This window comes from Macaca nemestrina, chromosome 9 (assembly GCF_043159975.1).
Source record: "Macaca nemestrina isolate mMacNem1 chromosome 9, mMacNem.hap1, whole genome shotgun sequence".
Lineage (NCBI taxonomy): Eukaryota > Metazoa > Chordata > Mammalia > Primates > Cercopithecidae > Macaca > Macaca nemestrina.
In genome coordinates this window covers 13,881,978-13,897,324 of record NC_092133.1, presented here as the reverse complement: position 1 = coordinate 13,897,324, position 15,347 = coordinate 13,881,978, and the positions used below count along the sequence as shown (strand labels likewise).

Genomic DNA, 15,347 nt, shown 5'->3' with positions numbered 1-15,347 from the left:
GTGAGTGGAGGGCTCTAATAGCATGCAAATCAAATCCAGGCGAGAATGGAAAAGCTGCAGATGTGTTGAAATGCTAATGACAATAATGGATTTGGAAACACAGTTGGCTTCAAAGTGCTTGGGGACTCTAAATACTGTGATATAACTGGAGACAAATTTTTGAAGAGGGGTGAATAAGAGTTAGCAAAATGAAAAGGAAAAGGAGGTACATATATAGAGAGAAGAGAGAAAGTCACTTGAGATGTGCTTCAGAATACTGGCACTCCACTGACAGCCTGTGTCACCGTGATAAATCCTTCCTGTGTGCTAGCGCCTTTGGGAAAACCTTTCTTTCAGTTCAGAAGAACTGAGCTTCAACTTGTTAAAAACAATGATGCATACAGTTAAGATTTGGGGTAAGTTGATACTGTTCTTGGCAGTTGCACACTGAATCCCCAAGACTATCCTGGAAGGCATACATTTGATTAGGAAGCATAATCTAGTCAGACTAAATAAATTTTTTAAAATGTTGCTGTTTTCTGTTTTAATTTTCTTTCAGGAATGCGCTATAAACGAAGAGGAGTGGATAAAAATGGAAATGTTGCAAATTATGTGGAGACTGAGCAGTTAATTCATGTTCATAATCATACCCTGTCGTTTGTTCAAACACGAGGCTCTGTGCCTGTCTTTTGGAGCCAGGTTGGGTATCGATATAATCCAAGACCGCGGCTGGACAAAAGTAAGCAGGTCAATTATATTGTTTGCAAATGATGATTTCAGAGAGAATAGTTTTTAAGAAATTAGATACCTGTTGGGTTTGGATTTGCTTTGCCAGATACTTCATTCAAAACAATAACTTGTATTTGAAAAATGTAATAGAAAGTGGTGTAATAATCACAGGAATAAAAATAGTTGACTAAGTCACTTATTTAACAGTACAAAATTTCTCTAACAGTAGAGCAAAACAGCTTACTTCAGAGACTTTAAATTGCTCTTGCTTTGAAGAGTACTGTATGGAATGTTTAACTTTAGAAAGGTGCAAATCTAGCCAATATTTGTAGAAGCAGGAGATGGCTTAAGATGGAATCTACCAAAAATCAATAAGACGCCTTTACTCCAATATTTTTCTCTGAAAGTTTTTTTTTTTTAATTTTTAAAATTTAAATCTTGAGTATTTTGTTTCTTCCAGTGTCTTGTCTTTAGTATTGGAATAGCTAAGTCATTTAAATCTAATTATTGAATGAGGCTGATTTTTAAAAAATTGTTAAAGTATATTTCTCTCTCAGTTGGTATTCATGAGAATTCAGTACAGTTTTGGTTTTTAAAGTATTGTTTTAGAGGCGTTTTTATTCTCTTTTAAACTACGTGAAAGCGTTTCTGAGAAGTAGGCTGGATATATAAGTAATCTCATAATGTCATAGTTTGCACTTTCAGATATATTTTAGTGTAGTGTAATTGGAAAAAAATCAGATCTTTGACTTAGCATTTCATTTTTAAATGATGGTTTTAGACAATCTTAGTTCATTTGGGCTGTCAATAAATTATTTAAAAGTAAGAATAAAGATGGAGTAGACACTAATATGTCTTAAACATGGGAAGGAAAAAAAGATTTTGTATCACTTCTTTGTAGGTGAAAAGGAAACTGTTGCCTATTTCTGTGCCCATTTCGAAGAACAACTGAACATTTACAAAAAACAGGTGGGCTTTAATCTACAGTAGTAAAATGTTCCTTCATCTTTAGAAATAACTATCTTTTTCTTTAAATTTCATAAAAATAACATTGTACTATTCAAAATTAAAGCATTTGTCATGATGTTAAATACATTTAAGCTAACAGTTTTCTTAATATTCTTTAAGAATAATCATTGAGTCAGCTACCTTTTTTTTTTTTAAGAGATTCTGTCTTACTATATTGCCCAGGCTGTACTCAAACTCCTGGGCTCAAGCAATCTTCTCTCCTCAGCCTTCCTAGTAGCTGGGACTACAGGCACGTGCCACTGTGCCCAGCTGAGTCCACTACTTTAGACTGTGTTTGGATAGCGTGAAGAGATTAGACTATCAATTAATTATAACAATCTAAGAAGCATCTAGACCAAGGAATGAAAGGCATGTCTCAGTACCACCTACAGTTCCACATCCTAGAGATAACTTGTTATGTATTTTTCAGTATCTTTTTTTCTCTGCTCACCTTCATATGCACTCCCATATAGGAATGCAAGTGTATAAACCAAAATCAACTGAAAACTGGTAGGTGAGATACAAGTTCAACGATTTTGATACAAGACGAATATATAATAGTAATGCTGTTATCCATTAGCAATGACCAGTGTGAATGAGTAATGCCGTGTAATGTGTAATGAACAGGTAAATGCATTTTTTTTCAGCAACAAAAATGAAATAGGAAGAAACAACCTAAAATAACATACAAAAAGATAGCATGTATATGGAGGAAAAAAAGAAAAAAAACTACTGAAGAACACAACAGAAAACCTGACTTAAGTGGAGAGAAAATACCATGTTCCTGGAAGGGAAGTCTCAATATTAAATAGATTTCAGTTCTCCTAAATTAATATATAAATTTTGGGCAATCACAAAGTCTTAGCAGGGAAATAGCAAACCCTCAGATTGAAAAAATTATGAGGTTTGATGATAAGAGTTAAAGGGGCGAGTATTTAGGTTTTGAAATAACTGTCACACATTGGTTGAAGGAGCATAAGTTGGTACAGCCATTTTGCAGGTATTATCAATTAAATTAAACATACTTACATTGCTTAACCCAGTAATTTTAATTTTTGATATCTATCTTATATACCCTATACAAAAATCAGTTGAGATGGATTATGAACCTAACACAATAAAGCTTTTAGAAGAAAAAATAGAACATCTTTTTGACCTGGTATCTTAAATATGACTTTAAAAAGCACTAACTATTGTCTTCCCATGTTTTCAATGTATTATTATGTATCACATATTTTATTAGTTATTTAATAAGAGGTAATGCCCATCTAGGAGATAGTTTTTATTTTTAAAAAAACACTCTAATGAAAAAATTGACAAATAGACTTTAAATTTGTTTTTATTAAAACTTTACTAAATTGTAAATATTAAAATACTATTGTAAATATTATTCAAATTGTATTAAAATTATATATGGCTTTAGAAAACACCATAGTGAAAAATAAATGATAAATTTGACTTTATTAAAATAAAAAACTTTTGTTAAGGCATAAGAGAGGCTGGGTGCGGTGGCTCTTGCCTGTTATCCCAGCACTTTGGGAGGCCGAGGCAGGTGGATCATGAGGTCAGGAGATCAAGTCATCCTGGCTAACACAGTGAAACCCTGTCTCTAACAAAAAATTAGCCAGGCGTGGTGGTGGGCGCCTGTAGTCCCAGCTACTCGGGAGGCTGAGGCAGGAGAATGGCTTGAACCCGGGAGGCAGAGCTTGTAGTGAGCCGAGATCAAGACACTGCACTTCAGCCTGGGCGACAGAGTGAGGCTCCGTCTGAGGCTCAAAAAAAAAAAAAAAAACACAAGAGAATGGAAAGGCAGTTCACAAAGTGGTAGAAGATATTTAAGATTTTTCAGTGTATGTATGACAGAGGTCTTACATGTAGAGTATATTTAAAAATGCTGGCCAGGTGCGGTGGCTCATGCCTGTAATCCCAGCACTTTGGGAGGCCGAGGTGGATGGATCATGAGGTCAGGAGTTTGAGACCACCCTGGCCAGCATAGTGAAACCCTATCTCTACTTAAAATAAAATAAAATAAAATAAAATACAATAAAATACAAAAAATTAACCGGACATGGTGGCTGGTGCCTGTAATCTCAGCTACTCGGGAGACTGAGGCAGGAGAATTGCTTGAACCTAGAAGGCAGAGGTTGCAGTGAGCCGAGATTGCGCCATCGCACTCCAGCTTGGGCGACAGAGTGAGACTCCGTCTCAAAAAAAAAAAAAACAAACCTATACATTTATTCAAAAGGATGTACAACCCAAAAGAGAGCTGGACAAAAGAGGATATCCAGAAAGTCAACAGATGTATGCAAAAGGGCTCCGCTTCATTAACTGTCAGGAAAATGCAAATTAAAGCCACTACTCAACACAACAGAATGGCTAACATAAAGTCAGGAAGCCTAGGTAACATGGAGAAATCCTTTCTCTACCAAAAATACAAAAATTAGCTGGGCACAGTGGGATGCACCTGTAGTCCCAGCTACTCAGGAGGCTGAAGTGGGAGAATCACTTGAGCCCAGGAGGCAGAGGTTGCAGTGAGCCAAGGTCATACTACTGTGCTCCAGCCTGGGTGACAGAGCAAGACTCTTGTCTCCAAAAAAAAAGAAGGTGGAGGGAATACCAAATTTTGACAAGGGCGTGGAGCAACTAGAACTGTAATAGAAAAAATTGTTAAATCTGTCTGAGAGAAACTTATTCAGTCAAGGAGGCATGAACACGGACACTCATTGCAGTGTAGAAACAACCTAATTGTTCATCAGGAGGACAGTGGGTGGGAAAATCAAGCATGGCACATCTAAAGTATTGAATATAAATGGTGGAAAAGAATGAGGTAAATCCACGTGTACTAACATGGGAAGATCTTAAAATCACCTTGTGGAGTAAGAAGAGAAAACTTTAACAGCATATGGTATGTTAGCCATTTAAAAAATCCCACAAAACAAAATTAGGTCATTTACATACAGGCGGTTCTCTTCCATCTATTCTATCCACACACATATGACACGCATATTTGTACAGAAATGCATTTATGTGGGCTGAATGGGGACACACCCAACTGATAACAGAGGTTACCTCCAGGGAGGGCCATGGGATTGGGTTGTAGTCAGGAAGGATTTGACCTTATTTTACATTTGAATTTCTTTCAATGTGAATAAATTCATGAATTAGTAATATGTGTAATTATAAGTAGCTATAAAGAATAGAGGCTGTCTCTACAAAAAATTAAAAATTAGCCAGGCCTAGTGGCGCATGGCTGTAGTCCCAGCTACACAGAAAGCCAAAGTGGGAGGATCACTTGAGCCCAGGAGGTGAAGGCTGCAGTGAGCCATGATTGTGCCACTGCACTCCAGCCTGGGTGATGGAGTGAGGCTCTGTCTCCAAAATAAATAAGTAAATAAGTAAAATTAAAAAATAAAAATACAATAACGAATAAACCACATTTTAAATGTAACATGCAATTATAAAACAACACAATATTAAGGTGTGTAAGCAGAGGAAATAACCGTTTCCCCCACACATCCCTGCTCCCTGTTGACTTTCACATCAATTTTCTAGGTGTGTGTATTGAACAGACACTTCCTGATTTCTAACAGTACCCCAACAGTGTTCATTTTTCCACCTTTTCCTGAGTAATTGCTTTCCAGGGCGATGGGCCCACGGTGGGTCTGACTCAGTCATGGTGGTCCCATTGCTCTCACCAGTGATTGGTTCAGGCGTGTACCTGTAAGTCCCCTGGGAGGCTTCTGGGAACAGGTTTCCTGCTCTAATAAGAGATACAGGAACCAATAGTCCCCATGTGGTTGCTGTGTCTGGGTTTCATGTGGAACTGCTACAGCTCTCTCAAGACTGTGAAGGAACCAGCCTCAGGATCAGCCAGTATGCTGGCAGAATAAAAAAGATGGGAAGAATGGCAGAGTAAAGGGATGGAAAGAACCTGTGTCCTTAATGGTATTGGGAATCACTGTTAAGCCATGTTGGAACCGTCCTACTTCCAGACTTGTTCTGAGGTATGAGTCAGTTGACTCAAATTTGTCATACGCAGCAAAAAAACCACCTTGACACACGCATATACACAATTAAAAACTCGAGTCAAGGCCGGGCACGGTGGCTCAAGCCTGTAATCCCAGCACTTTGGGAGGCCGAGACGGGCGGATCACGAGGTCAGGAGATCGAGACCATCCTGGCTAACACAATGAAACCCCGTCTCTACTAAAAAATACAAAAAAAAACTAGCCGGGCGAGGTGGCGGGCGCCTGTAGTCCCAGCTACTCGGGAGGCTGAGGCAGGAGAATGGCGTAGACCCGGGAGGCGGAGCTTGCAGTGAGCTGAGATCCGGCCACTGCACTCCAGCCTGGGTGACAGAGCGAGACTCCGTCTCCAAAAAAAAATAAAAAAAAATAAAAAAAAAAAACTCGAGTCAAAACAAAACTATGCCATATATACGATTGTACCGCTGTTTTCATTTAAGATCTCATGGCTGCTGTTTAGCCATTTCTCTATTGGTGGACCTTTAGGATATACTAGTTATTTTGCTGTTAATATTATAAAAATTCTCCAGAAAATGTCTCTTTTTTAAAAAACTCCATGAACTAGGAACAGAAAGCATTTTATATATTTTGGGAACTTGTACGTTTTATAGAATGAATTTATGTTGAAATTGCTGGATCAGACAGTATGTATATTTAAACTTGATGCTCACCACTCTTTTGCTTCTGAAAAGAGCATACCAGTTTTTTGTTTTGTTTTGTTTTTTGTTTTAAAGCAGCAGTAGGAGCTAGTGCCCATTTCCTCACATATTGACCAGTGCAGTCTGTGTTTAGTATTCACATTTGCCTAGGTATAGGTGAAAATTCATTTTCTGTTTTAAATTGCACTTCTTTGAGTATTAAAGTTGTCATCTCTTCATTGAGTATAGGTTCAGAAATTGTAGTTTCATGTTTATTAGCTATTTGTATATTTTCTCATGTGGATTTCCTCTGTATCCTTTACCCATTTTTTTCCTTATTGTATTTAGGACTCTGTATGCATTATTGGTTTTTATGTTGCAGGTGTATTCTCCTAGGTAGCACTTTGCTTTCTCACCTTTGCTTATACTGTCATTTGGTACACAGGCTTAAAATTGTTTAATGTTATGCTTAGAAAGTCATGCCCCAACCTACGTTTATGGAAACATTATTCCAAGTTATCTTCTAGCTCTGTTATAACTAGAAATACTATTTAGATTATTAATGCATCTAGAATTTATTTGTGTATAATTAATGAGGTAGGGAGCTAATGTAAGTTTCTCCTTACCCCACACATAGACATCCCAGTAGCATTTACAGACTAGTCCATATTTGCCCCACAGTGGTATCGTGAGCATATCTTAGATTCTTCAGTGTTTACCTAGGTCTGCCTTTGGGCCACCACTCCTGTTCTGTTGAGTCACTTATCTATTTCTACATTAGTATGACAGTTTTAATTGCTACAGATTTAGAGTATGTTTTGCTCTCCAATGGGGCAAGTCCCTTTTTTATTATTAGTTTCCAAATTTTTTCCACGTATTTACTCTTCCAGATGAACTTTTGAGTTGTCAAGTTCATTAACAGATCCTGAGGAATTTTGACTAGGATGGTTCAGTGTATAGATTAATTGGTGGAGACTTGAAATCTTTACAGTATTGAACCTTGCTGCCTAGCAACATGGTATATGTTTCTGTTTGTTCAGGTTTTCTATCATATGCTTTATGTACTTCAGCAGCATTTTATCATGTTCAGTATTTAGGCTTTCTATATTTCTTTTTAAATCTAGATATCTAAAATATTTGCTATTACAAAGGACCTTGTTTTCATTATTTCATTCTAATTGGTTATTGCAAATGTATAGAAAAGCTATTACTGCCATTGATGTCAATTCTCATAAACTTAAATGTAGGTAACAAATGAAATTTTATAGGAAAAAAATTGATATTTGAGTGAATTAATTTCTAAGCATGGCTATAAAGTATTTCTAACACATAATTCCAAATTGTTAAAAACCACATTATGATTCTAACATCTAATTAAACTTAATTTTTTCTGTTTCTTTGCTCTTATAGGTTATTATTAACTTGGTAGACCAGGCAGGAAGAGAGAAGATTATTGGCGATGCTTACCTGAAGCAAGTGTTGCTTTTCAATAACTCACACCTCACTTACGTTTCCTTTGACTTCCATGAGCACTGGTAAGATGGCTTTCTGAGAATAGTGTTGATCAGTTGCAGTGTTTTCCAAACTGCATTAAATAGCATATCTTAAGTTTTAAAAAAAATCTATGATTAAATTAAATATGTTTTCTTTCTTTTGGCATGGATTTTAGCCGAGGAATGAAGTTTGAGAATGTTCAGACCCTAACAGATGCCATTTATGACATTATTCTTGATATGAAGTGGTGTTGGTAGGTATTTTACAAGAATTCCTTTTTACAAACTCTGGGATCTGTGAAATCATAGTGCCACTGGGCATCAAACTGATAACAGTATGCAGAGACGGCATTTTTTTGTTGTTCGTTTTGCTTCCCAGTTCCTATTCTTTTCAAGAGAATGTTGTTGACCCTTAGGCAGGCGGTGTTAGCTTTGAACAGGGAGAAGGTGTGAAATGGTCAGGCCAAATGAAGTGAAACACTCTGACTGTTCTTTAAGGAGATGAATTTATTCCTTCTCATGCCCCATGGTCCACATTTTCTCTTTCTCCTCTTACTGTTCCTAACACAGGAAGGAAGGCTTAGAGGTACTTGGTCTCAGTTTTCAGGCATTTCAAAATTATCGGAGACGGAAAATGGTTCTGAATACAGGAAGTTTAAATTGGCTTAAAGTACAGAACAGAACATTCGATTAGATGTTAAGACTACACGGATGGCCAGAGAAATGAGATGAGCAAGCCATGCTGCATGACTCCTCACTGGGTGGTAAAATAACTTCATCTGTTTTGGAGAGTTTAGATTCATTTCTACTTTAAAGGAACAACGGTGTTTTAAAGTGCCTTCTGGTTTTTTACATGTAGGAAAACATAACTTGGGATGATGTCAGCTCTGCCTAGTAGTTGTAGGACTTGGGGCAAGTCACTTTGCACCCCAATTTTTTTTTCCCTTAAGATGAGGATGATATCTTCCTTGAGATGTTATTGTGTAAATTAACAATGATGTCTATAAATGACTCAATAATGCATAGCATATAAAGATATACCAAGCAAATTATAGCCAATGCTGCTGTTTTATTGTTATACTTTAAAGACTTGTGTCTTTTGAAAACCCTATTATTTTATATTGTAAAATAATTCTGTATTATTTTTAAAAAGGGTTGATGAAGCTGGGGTAATATGTAAGCAGGAAGGGATTTTTCGTGTTAATTGTATGGACTGCCTGGATCGCACCAACGTGGTCCAAGCTGCCATCGCGAGAGTGGTCATGGAACAGCAGGTAATTTGGAGTCTGTTGGATTGCAAATACTTATTTTGAAATGCTTTTTTTCCATGAGTAAGTAAATAGCTAAATATTTTTCAAATGTCAAATATTCTATAGAATGCTTACAGCATACAAACACCCTTGTTGCATTAAAACCTGGAAAGCACAACCTGCACTGGAAATAAGTTAAATATTATTTGAGATTTTCTTAATCACTCGTTTCAAAAATGTGACGACCAACATTTTAAAGTCCGTTGGGTGGCACTGTGTTGTCATTTACCTTTTCTCTCTCACCTCCAAGCCCACCCTTCTGTGTTTGGGGCTGGGAGTCTTGATATTGCATTTCTTTTTCTTTTTTTTTTTGAGATGGAGTCTTGCTCGGTTGCCCAGGCTATTGGGGAGGGAGCTGCTGACGGGAGGAACACAGGTGAAGGAACCTGTGTCTTTTTCCTCCTCCTGCGTCATGGGCTTCCTTGAGTGCCTCTTATTGGCAGATCCAGCAGGCCAAGCAGAAATGTGGTGTGTAGGCTGGGCGCAGTGGCCCATGCCTATAATCCGAGCACTTTGGGAGGCTGAGGCAGGTGGATCACCTGAGCTCAGGAGTTTGAGACTAGCCTGGCCAAAATGGCAAAACCCCCCGTCTACTAAAACCCCCTCCCTCCTAGCCGGGCATGGTGGCAGGCATCTGTAGTCCCAGCTACTCGGGAGGCTGAGGCATGAAAATCACTTGAATCCAGGAGGCGGAGGTTGTAGTGAGCCCAGATCGTGCCACTGCACTCCAGCTTGGGGGAGAGAGTAAGACTCTATCTTTAAAATAAAAATTAATAAAATAAAATACATAAAATAACCTTGTGACTGTACTTTGAGGACATGAATCTGTTTATCTTACGTAGTGTTTAAGCCAGGTTTGAGTTCAAGCCCTGACTCTGCCACATACAAGGTTTTGACTCCGTACAAAGAACTTAACCTCTCCAAACCTCAGTCTCATCATTTGTAAAATGTAGGTGATAACAGTAGTGATTACGTAGTGTTGTTAGGACTAGTGAATGTGAAAAAAACAGTGTAAAAAAATTCTTACAACCCTATCCTTGGCACAGAGTTAACACTTAGCAGGCACTTAACTATTCTGCCACTATTAGTATTGTTTCTGTGTGCTTTTTTGATATTCAGTTTCACTTCATAGGCAAATTTAAAACAAAGACAAAATATAATAGTATGATTCTGCACATTAAAAATTGTACCAAAACAGTATAAATATTTCATTATATGTATTCACCTTGTAGCAATGTATAAAGCCACCCTTCAAGCCCCGCTTCATTAACAACGAGTCCGAAAAGACCGTTTGTTGTATCTAAGGGTCCTGAATTGTATGTGAATATGTTTCCTTTTTCTGCAGTACACATTTTTTTGCTATGGTTTCCTGGCCCATATACAGTTAATCCACCAATGTGTTCATTTTAGCTGAAAAAATTAGGTGTGATGCCCCCGGAACAGCCATTACCTGTGAAATGTAATCGCATCTACCAGATAATGTGGGCCAATAATGGTGACTCCATTAGCAGACAGTATGCTGGGACGGCTGCTCTGAAGGTAAATACTTGCAGCAGGCATCTGTGGGTCATTATGTAGGACACAGGTTAGACTGTGGTTTAAAACCACAGAAAGGTATGTGGGCTCCAGGTTGGGGGTGTGTATAGTTGACTCTTTTCTGAAATGTTTGGCTAAGGCAGGGCCAGGTAATGTGACTCAAGCAGGCCACGCATTACATCAGAGGGAGAGGGGGCTGTGTGGACCTGAGGAGGAGTGTGTGCTCTCTCTGGAGGGGCCTGTGTTGCCAGACCCTCCAGTTTTTCAAGGGATTCTGGAAATCCAGAATTTTATATGAAATGGTTGGTTTTCAAAACTGACAGAACGGAGCATGTCTGCTGGCAGGTTTTGGCCACCAGTGTCATACTTCGTCTTTGAGTTTGAATCCCAACCCTGCCTCTTAACTAGCTGTGACCTTGGGCAAGTCACTTAACCACTCTGATTTGTCACACAGGAATTATACCAGACGTATTTCAAAAGACTGCTATAGGATCATATGAGTCAGTGCGTGTAAGGGCTTAGAATATTCTCTGACACACGTAAATGCAGAAGAAATGTTTTAGTTATTGTTAAAAGTCTTTTGAAGATCCTATAGAGCTAGTCCTCACAGAATATTAAGTTAAATATAAAATACATTCTCTAGTAAATAAATTCCTCCATCTGAGGGCGTTGTCCTCTGTGGCAGTCGGAAGTGTTAGAATTTGTTTAAATTAGGTTTATGTTAATCATTCTTCAAGGTTCAAGTTCATCTCAAGGTACTTCTTATACAGATTGTACCATCAAGGACTTAACAGGCATCAGTCCCTTTTTTGCGTTGAGTGATAAATATCAAAAGCTTTTTATTAATTACAGAAGGTAAACTTTAGAAGTCTTGGTACAGGCCAGGTACAGTGGCTCACCCCTGTAATCCCAGCACTTTAGGAGGCCGAGGCAGGTGGATCACCTGAGGTCAGGAGTTCAAGACCAGCCTGGCCAACAAGGTGAAACCCCATCTCTACAAAAATATAAAAATTAGCTGGGCATGGTGGCGTGAGCCTGTAATGTCAGCAACTCAGATGGCTGAGGAGTGAGAATCACTTGAACCCGGGAGGCGGAGGTTGCAGTGAGCCGAGATTGCACCATTGCACTCCAGCCTGGGTGACAGAGCAAGACTCTGTCTCAAAAAAAAAAAAAAAAAAAAAAAAAAAAGGCCTGGTATAAGTTAGTGCTTAAAGCGAAATACTTCTCTTTTTTTCCCCTTGATTTTAAACTTCTTCGAGATGAGTATTCATACCTTTTTTCTGTAATGGAGACTTGTTGCTCTACTAATATTCCCTGTGACTGGCCTAATTGGCAGCATGTTCTTCCTAAATTGTCAGTTTTAGGACTGAGATTTCTGAGATTGCCTTGGAGAGAAATGGAGGGGTTGGGATAGGGAAAAAGAAACTACACCTGCCTTGCCTTAAGTTTAAGTCACCACTTGTCTAGGGACTTGCTCTGACATCTTTGTTGTGAAAAGTGCAAGGGAAACAAAACAGTTTAAGTTGTCACTGGGTTCTGCAGGTGCTGGTGATGTGCAGCAAGGTATGGAAACCCCTGCTTTTCCTCCCCGGGTAGAGCTCCTCACCTACACACCCAGGCTGAAAGCCCATTGTGATAAACTCTAGGGAGCTATCCACATTTTCCCACATCAGAAACTTGGTTTTTGAATATTGCACCAGCTTGAGATGTAAATAGTTTTTATTGTTTTGGTGTTTATCATATAATTGGTTTTGACCTGTAAATTCTAGAAGTTCTACAAATTGCTAAGAATGGCTTTACCCTAAAGCACCATCTAACTGTGAAGACTTGATGCCACAAATAGCATGTGTAATTATTTGATGAGCTTAGATCAGGGTAGAATACTAGTAGATATTTTAATTTAACTATACTATTTGAAAATTATAAAAGTCAGACCTTGGAAATTACAAAAGCCTGTAGAATTCCATACTTGAACTGAAAGCTCACAATTTATTTTGGGGGCATTCTTGTGTTTAAATAAGGTGTCAAAATGAGTTTTTGTTTGACAGGGTGACTTTACAAGGACAGGAGAAAGGAAGTTAGCAGGAGTTATGAAAGATGGAGTGAACTCAGCAAACAGATATTACCTCAACCGATTTAAGGATGCTTATAGGCAAGCTGTTATAGGTAAGAAGCAGAAAAGCTTTTCTTTCCTCAAAATTTATGTCTTCTGTGACTAATACTTTACAGAAACCAGCTTCATTAACATAATTCATGTTTTGTAATATACTTGTGTTTCTGTATTGAGCATCTTACCCAATACATCAAATTCAAATTTTTACAAGATTAGAATTTGACAAATATTTTTGGCTGGAGCAACAAAAGAAACCATCTATTTTCCATGCATATTCGTCAGTTTGTTACCCAGGTAATACAAAGCAGGGTTTGAAGCTCCTGGAGTGTGGAATAAGGTACCCTAAAATCTCAACAATTTAAAACTTCTTATTCCGTTTGTTTTCTCATTACTCAAGACTGAGCAATGTAACCAGATTATTTTTCCTGTATGCTATTTGTTGTATGTTCTTGCTGTGGACAAATATACCAGCCTTTTCCATAAGCATGGTTTAACAGAATATTAGGGTACCAGATTTAGAGATTACCCTAACCAACTCATTTTTTTGGAAGAGGAAATGGAAGGATAGATTGCCCAGTAGAATTTATGCATTGACATTTTTTAAATTTAATTTTCATGAAGATGTTACTGTATAGGATTAAAGTAAATGCAGAGTGTTCTGGATTAGAACCAAATGTAATATAGCTGACCTGTGGTCCCTGAGGGTCTTTTTGAAATCTTATTTCTTCACCTGATTATTTAGTGCACACATCAGTCTAGTAGGGCCTAGACACAGGCCACTTAGGAATTTGAGAAGTGTGATGTAAAGAAGTTTGATTCATTTGCCAGACATGGAGGGTGCACGCTGTGACTACAGAATTGGATTTTAGCAGTTGATAGTCAAGGAAAAAAGAAGGTATTTGCTTCCATTGGTTGACCTAGCTACTCAGTTATATCATTGAGGACCCCAGTTCTGTCTCCTCTCAGTTCAGCCATCCATAGCATCAGCTGCATCCAGATCCTGAAGCTGGCTGAGAGATCTTCAAGGTTGAGAGATAGAAGCCAGTAGCAATCTGTGCTTGTCTCTTTCCTGTGTAGGGCCAGTGGTTGGCAGATCTTTTTTCACCGAAGCCTCCTTGAGTGTCATTGTCCCATGAGACAGTGAGATAGGGAGGATAGGGAATGGGATTATAATGATTTATTAAGGCTGCGCCGCATGCCCTGCCAAGAGGAAGTTAGCTTGTCTGTTCAGATCTTTGCTCATTTTACAACTGGCTTATCTTTTTATTATTGATTTGTAGGGGTTCTTTATTCTAGATACAAGTCCCTTACCAGATAGATGAATTGTAAATATTTTCTCCTGTTCTAGGGGTCATCTTTTCACTTTTGTGATGGTGCCCTTTGAAACACAGTTTTTAATTTTTATGATGTCCAATTTGTCTGTTTTTTTCTTTTGTTGCTTATGATTTTAGTATCATATCTTAAAAATCATGCCTAATCCGTCACAAAGATTTATGCTCGTGTTTTCTTCCAAGAGCTTTACAGTTTTATGTCTTATACTCTTTTGTTTTTTAAAAAGATATTAGTAAACTAAAATGATGATAGATATTAACAATTCCACCCTAGATTTGATGCAAGGCATTCCAGTGACAGAAGATCTTTATTCCATATTTACCAAGGAGAAAGAACATGAAGCTTTGCATAAGGAAAATCAGAGAAGCCACCAGGAACTAATTAGCCAGCTCTTACAAAGTTACATGAAGTTACTACTGCCTGATGATGAGAAGTTCCATGGGGGCTGGGCCCTCATTGACTGTGACCCCAGGTAAGTTGGAGTGGTGTCCAGGTGACCAGCTTGCTTAACAGATGTTGGGAAGTTGTCATGATTAACACTGGCAATTGTCCCTAAAGCTGTGGGCATGGATGCATGGCGCTTGGCTGTTTCCTCTATGGGCTGGTAGTAAGGCAAGCTGACTGAGGCACTTGCCTTGGATGCAAAATTAAAGAGGCTCTAAAAACTTGGTAATGAAGAAAAATATTTTGGTGCAGTATTTGATTAAAAAAAATTTAAACTGCCGAACTACAGCCTGCAGCGGGCTGTGGGTTTCCCCCTCCCTGCCCTAGAATCTAGGTTTATTGTATTAATGCACATAAGTGAGTGCAACAAGAGGTGCAGTGAGGCTGGGTATTTTTATTGGTTATAAAGTGGTCCTGGCCTTGCATAAAATAAATAGGCCAACTAATATTCTTTTTTTTTTTTTTTAAATAACAAAAACCATCCAGTTTCAAGTGGTTCTTAAAAATATCAATGAATAGCGGGATCTAAATTTATCCACTAGATTGAATGCTTGCCTTTAGGCTGAAATCTAAAATGATAATCTTTAGTATTATAAATCAGAAACATTTTAGGAAATTGTAACCCAAGCTTTAAGAATAAAGCACTCTAGTTCGATTTTATCTCATACATTTTGCATGTTTTTAGTAAGAGGGGCATAAAATGTGCTTGAAAATACAATTAAATGAAAGATAGTATTTAT

General features: G+C 38.0%; 1 protein-coding gene across 8 annotated transcripts in view; it reads left to right on the top strand.

Moving 5' to 3' along the window:
- Positions 1 to 15,347, top strand: part of LOC105467833 (inositol polyphosphate-5-phosphatase F) — a 144,931-nt gene that overhangs the window by 112,513 nt on the left and 17,071 nt on the right. For all 8 annotated transcript variants that reach the window (XM_071069037.1, XM_071069035.1, XM_011717604.3 and 5 more), the window contains 8 exons: positions 539 to 718; positions 1,610 to 1,677; positions 7,790 to 7,914; positions 8,049 to 8,126; positions 9,026 to 9,146; positions 10,593 to 10,721; positions 12,767 to 12,884; positions 14,437 to 14,635. In XM_071069037.1, coding sequence (XP_070925138.1) covers positions 539 to 718; positions 1,610 to 1,677; positions 7,790 to 7,914; positions 8,049 to 8,126; positions 9,026 to 9,146; positions 10,593 to 10,721; positions 12,767 to 12,884; positions 14,437 to 14,635 — 1,018 coding nt within the window. The remainder of the gene's footprint in view (positions 1 to 538; positions 719 to 1,609; positions 1,678 to 7,789; positions 7,915 to 8,048; positions 8,127 to 9,025; positions 9,147 to 10,592; positions 10,722 to 12,766; positions 12,885 to 14,436; positions 14,636 to 15,347) is intronic.